The 5619-nt window shown below is 40.2% G+C and overlaps 1 protein-coding gene across 1 annotated transcript; it reads left to right on the top strand.

The window, feature by feature from the left end:
• Positions 1 to 2959: 2959 nt before the first annotated feature.
• LOC103423642 (probable glucuronoxylan glucuronosyltransferase IRX7) lies at positions 2960 to 5387 on the top strand. The gene is made up of 4 exons (XM_029099843.2): positions 2960 to 3741; positions 3835 to 4199; positions 4319 to 4569; positions 4671 to 5387. Exons 1-4 carry the CDS (start codon positions 3423 to 3425, stop codon positions 5134 to 5136), a joined length of 1401 nt encoding a protein of 466 aa, XP_028955676.2. The 5' UTR covers positions 2960 to 3422; the 3' UTR covers positions 5137 to 5387.
• The last annotated feature ends 232 nt before the right edge of the window (positions 5388 to 5619 follow it).

The following is a 5619-nucleotide window of genomic DNA, read 5'->3' as shown; positions in this document are numbered from 1 at the left end:
GAGTATAATAAATTGTTATGATTACAATGTTTGTACAACGAAGTCACACAACATTAATAAGGAAGGAAGACTTTTGCCCTTGCTGTAAATTTGAGTTATTTTTCCATCGAATGGTAGGTGTCGTGTAAATTCTCCAAAATGTTGTTATGCTGCTTCCTTACGTACGTGGTAAACGCACTAAGCACTTGAATGATAGCAACTTGAAAGCTATTTGAAACCAATTAGGAGTGTGGTTTGGCAACTCACACAAGTAATATGCATAATTAATGAGTATTATGGCACTAAACTATCAACTTTTTTATTAGGACTTGACCTAATCCTCTATTCAAATATGCCATAATTTTGTTATTGAGTATTCTTTAGGATATGATTATGTTGCTGCATTTTTAGTTCGTTTTCATCTATGTTTTTTGTCTTTTCTAACCAAATTTCGAGCCCACAGCTTGGCAGCTTGTTATGCACGAGTTCTATTAGTTCTTTTTGAGGAAAATTAATAAAAATGGTTTGAAAACTTTGAGTTTTAATGATAAAGACAAAATAAAGGGTAAAATGAATAATACAAGGATTGATTTTTTTAGTATAAAAATGTGGTTTTTCGTTAAAGTGAACAGTACCGGAAGTTTTTCGTTAAAATTTCATTGTTTTTATTTGATTTATTAAATTTGACGGCAAAAAAAAGAAAGTGTGTAAAAATGGTCTCTCCTTTTTAATTTGTGTCACAACCGTTATTGAAAGTAGGGGATGGAGTGATGAAGTATGTGGGCTATATGTTGCGGTGTAACATTTAATTAAAGATGGTGGCGGTGGAGAAATTTTTTTGTGCAACGGAACATAAAGTGGTATGCGACCTGTCATTATATTAAGTGGAGGAAGTTTTATTTTTTAAGTGTTTCTTCATTTGTATAATGACATTTAATATACTATCTATGTCTGGGGCGTTCTGAAAAATCTCCTGCGGCGATGGCTTCATATGAAATATGTGAAATAATTAGAAGAATATATGCATGAATGACCAGCATGCTGGATAGGAGCTTTAGATTTGATTTATTCTTTTTAGCCACAACAAAACTATCATATAAAATTATGAATAGGGGTGGGCGCCCTTCGGTTTAGACTTCAAGCAAGAACAACCTAGTATTATATTACAGTTTGATTTTCATATGAGCCTGTAGAATTTTCCCATTAAAGTAAGGGAGTTTTAACGAAAAGTCCACGGTACTGTTCACTTTTAACGAAAAATCACATTTTTACACTAAAAAGTCAAATATGGTACTATTCATTTTACCCTTTATTTTGTCCTTATCATTAAAACTCAAAGTTTTCAAGCCCTTTTCATTAGTTTTCCTTTAAAGTAATGCATGGTGTAAACCAGCGTGCTCAAAATTCCAAACAACAAAAAAAAGGGATGTGTCGGGAAGTCTGGGTTCGCAAACCCCCATTTGGTTCTTATCCTTTCCCTCGACGGGCTTCCATGTCCCCACTAACACTTTCTGGGGTTTCAGTACTTTGGATGGTGAGTCGAGCTTCGCTCTTGGTCTTCGTTATCCAACCTTAGAACCTTGTTCTCCTTGTAGGAGAGTCTTAATTTGCTGTTGGGTTTCTCAAGTCTTCTTTGGGGCCCCTGTCCTTGCTGTATCTTCTGTTTGTTTTTAATCAAATGGTCTCTGTTCCAAAAAAAAAAAAAATCGATTTTAATTTAATGCTCGGATCTTAAGACCATCTCCAACTCTGGGCTAAAAGCCAAATTACCCCCCCAAACACTCTCCAACCCATGCTAAAATTTTAGGCTAAATGCCAAATGCTATTTCTGGGCCAAATACCCCCCAGCTTTCCCCCCGGGCTAAATGCGAAATGTTTATCCGAATTAAAATTTTTTTAGATTAAAATGTTCATAAAATTAATTTACAATAATCTACATATTTATTTTTTAAAAAAAAATTGATTTAAGAAAAAAATTTAGGCTAATTTCATTCTTTAATAATTCCGGGCTAAAATTTTAGGGTAGAAGGGTTGGAGCAGAAAAGATGTTTCTGGGCTAAAAGCTAAATTTTCCGGGCTAAAAAATTTGGCTTTTAGCCCAAGGGTTGGAGATGGTCTAATATCTAGTGCACCAACCATTACTTCATTCATAAATCATCTTTGGGATTAAAGTTCATCCATGGAATTTTTTTTTCTCAATAAATATTTTTCCCACCATGACATGAGCAGATTGAGCAATTGTTAGCGAAAGATTTTTCAACGTGTCTGGAACACTGAGCAAAACATCGCATGTCATAATACAATTAGAGGAGCACTTGTAAGAAAAGAAATTTCCTCCAATTACATAATGACATATGAATATCCCGTCTCATGTTCGAAATGCATTGAAAAATCTCCCACCCTTAGCAAATGCTCATAAAACTTGTGGTTATCACCACCACCAACCTCCTTTGGCTTTGGAATGGTTGATTAATTAGGTAAAAATTACATGGTATCCCAATTTTTAATGATTTTTGTGGCACTCTCATATTCCATCCTAGATTTCATATTTAATACCTTTGAGAGCCTCCTCAAGCATTGTGAGCTTTTTCAAGTGCTCCATATTGCCCAAAAATGTCTCTTTTTCAATGCGGCCACGTCATCAAACTTTTCCAACCTCAACTTATTCTCCAAAATTTGACCTTAAAGCATTTCGTTTCCATAATCCTCTGAAAAAGAAAACTTTATAATAATATTGTATCACTGAATTATAAATAAACTCGTTCGATGTAAATTATTCTTCTTTTTAGCTGAACGTCCCATCCGTTTGTTTCTCGAGACAATGCACCATCGAGGATGAGCCTAAATTGCTTAACCTAAGGAACAGAGTTGTTGATAACGGTAATTTAACAGATGCTTACGGACTGGATTATCGGATGATACCGGAGAAAAACAAAACATCCACCACAGCACAAGTCAAAAACTGTCGTGTCCAAGTTTTGAGGACACAAAACGGAGGGCAATTTCGTCATTTGACCTGGCAACCAAAGACAGAAATGAAGGATTTTATTACACACCGCGACCATCGCCGAGGTCCATTATTCTGCTATTCTTCCACCATGTGAACCCCTGAAACCCAGCTCTTTCTCTCTGATCCCTGTCTCCAACTCCAAACACCCCATAATTTGTTCTTTATTTTTATTTTATTATTTTGAATTTTTATTCCAATTATTCTCAAAGGTTTGAACTTTTCCCTTTATTTTTTTATTTTTCTTCGAGGTCCAATTCCAAAAACGATACGCCAACAAACCCACTATAATCTCCCAATCCCATCACTATTCCTTCATTTCCACTTCATCACCGGACCAAGAACCGAAAGCCCTCTCCCAACCACTAAAACCCTTCCATTTTCTCACCATTTTTTTCACATCAAAGGTTCCATCTTTTCTGGGTGTTTTAATGCGATGGTGGAGCACCAGCAGCAGCAGCAGATCAAGAGAGTCCCAAGAGCCAGAGGCTTCTATGTCAGGATGAAGCTTCTGTCCACCACCAAAAATGGCGGAAGATTAGTCCCCCAATTGGAAAAAAAGGGCTTCTTTTACAGATATTGTAAATGGGTCCTGTGGCTCTCTCTCTCCCTCTACTTCTTCAGCTCCTTCCTCATCAGCAATCACAACGAACAACAAAACAAACCCACCACCTCCCTCTCCACAACCCATTTCTCCACCTTCGCCTCCCGCGCTCTCTTCGAATCCGCCGCCATTAACAACACAACACAGCAAGGTCCGACAAACAAAACCCATGTTTTAATTTTTCCAATTTTTTTATAAATTTGACGAATTTGTAGTTTCTGATGTGTTCGTGCTTTTATTTCAGGCGCATTGTTCGACGGATTGAAGATTTACGTTTACCATTTGCCACCGAAATACAACACGGATTGGCTCAAAAACGAGCGGTGCAGCACCCACCTGTTCGCCTCCGAGGTCGCCATTCACCGGACCCTGCTCACCAGCGATGCGTTGACCGTTGACCCCTACGAAGCCGACTTCTTCTTCGTCCCCGTCTACGTGTCCTGCAACTTCAGCACCATCAATGGCTTCCCGGCGATAGGCCATGCCCGCTCCCTCATTGCCTCCGCCATTGACTACGTCCGGGTGGAATACCCGTTCTGGGATCGGTCCCACGGCGCCGATCACGTCTTCGTCGCCGCCCACGACTTCGGCTCCTGCTTCCACACCATGGTAATTAATTTCGGAGCCTCCCAAAAAATAAAAAGGAGAATTCAAAAAACGTTTTTGTTTTTGTTTTCTTCTGGTTTCTGGATTTTTGACAAACGTTGTCTGGCTTCGCGTTTGCTCAGGAGGACGTGGCGATTTCGGATGGGATACCGGGATTTTTGAAGAACTCGATCGTGTTGCAGACGTTTGGCGTGAAGCATCACCACCCGTGTCAAGAGGTGGAGAACGTGGTCATTCCGCCGTACGTGTCGCCTGGAAAAGTACGGGCGACGCTGGAGAAGTCTCCGATCACCGGCCGGAGGGACATCTTCGCCTTTTTCCGGGGGAAGATGGAGGTCCACCCCAAGAACATCAGCGGCCGATTCTACAGCAAGTAATAAATGTTTAATAATTACAAAAGTAAATCGACTAATCAGAGCATTAATCATTAGTTTTTCTCTTAAATTTACTGATTTGCCCTTGATTTTGTTTAAGGCGGGTGAGGACGGAGCTGTGGCGGAAGTATAACGGCGACCGGCGGTTTTACCTGCAGAGGCACCCGTTTGCCGGTTACCAATCGGAGATCGCGCGGTCGAAGTTTTGTCTGTGTCCTCTGGGGTGGGCCCCGTGGAGTCCGAGGCTGGTTGAATCAGTCGCTTTGGGCTGCGTGCCGGTGATCATAGCCGACGGGATTCGGTTGCCGTTCGACGACGTCGTTCCGTGGGCGGAGATATCGGTGAACGTTGCGGAGAAGGACGTGGGGAAGCTGGCCGAGATACTCGAACATGTGGCGGCGACCAACTTGACTTCGATTCAAAAATACCTGCGGGACCCGCGTGTTCGGGGGGCCCTACTGTTCAGTGACCGTGTTCAAGAAGGCGACGCCACGTGGAACGTTCTTTCTGCTTTGACTGCCAAGCTGGCCAGGTCCCACAGGCGGTCGAGGGTTTCGAGCCAATGACACAACGCCTCGTGGACTATTGGAATTTAGAGGAGGAGAAATAGTCTGCCAAAGGATGCGCTCGCCATGTTTTGTAGTGGAAAACAGAGAGAAATATTTTTATAACTGGCGAGGTGGGACCCACGAATCTTACATGCGAGGTGGTGGTGGAGGAGGAGTTAGAGGATAGTTAAAATAGTACAAGAAACAGTACTGTATAAAGTCCAATTTTTAAAATAGTGAAATTTATATAAAACACCCATTTTTTAAAATTCTTTTTATTTTTAGTAGTTTAATCTTATGATATTTATGGAAGATTGTAAACATAGAGATGATCCAATCATAATTAAGATAACATATTGTGTGTCATTATTATTTTTTCACTGCGTAGTTAATTATACGAATTAAATTAAGTCTCAATAATAGACCTCGAAACCCAACATCACCTTCCATAGAAAAAAAAAAAAGAACAGTTGGATGCAGATGGGCTTATAAAGTCAAACT

Source organism: Malus domestica, chromosome 03 (genome assembly GCF_042453785.1).
Source record: "Malus domestica chromosome 03, GDT2T_hap1".
Classification (NCBI taxonomy): Eukaryota; Viridiplantae; Streptophyta; class Magnoliopsida; order Rosales; family Rosaceae; genus Malus; species Malus domestica.
Note: the sequence above shows the minus strand (reverse complement) of the source record. Positions and strands in the feature narration are given on the sequence as shown.

Bases quoted from the DNA above. Each gene is read 5' to 3' on its own strand.
- LOC103423642 (XM_029099843.2), top strand. From the start codon at position 3,423: ATGGTGGAGCACCAGCAGCAGCAGCAGATCAAGAGAGTCCCAAGAGCC. The intron at 3,742-3,834 runs GTCCGACAAACA...CTTTTATTTCAG, and splicing joins TAACAACACAACACAGCAAG to GCGCATTGTTCGACGGATTG. The intron at 4,200-4,318 runs GTAATTAATTTC...GCGTTTGCTCAG, and splicing joins GCTCCTGCTTCCACACCATG to GAGGACGTGGCGATTTCGGA.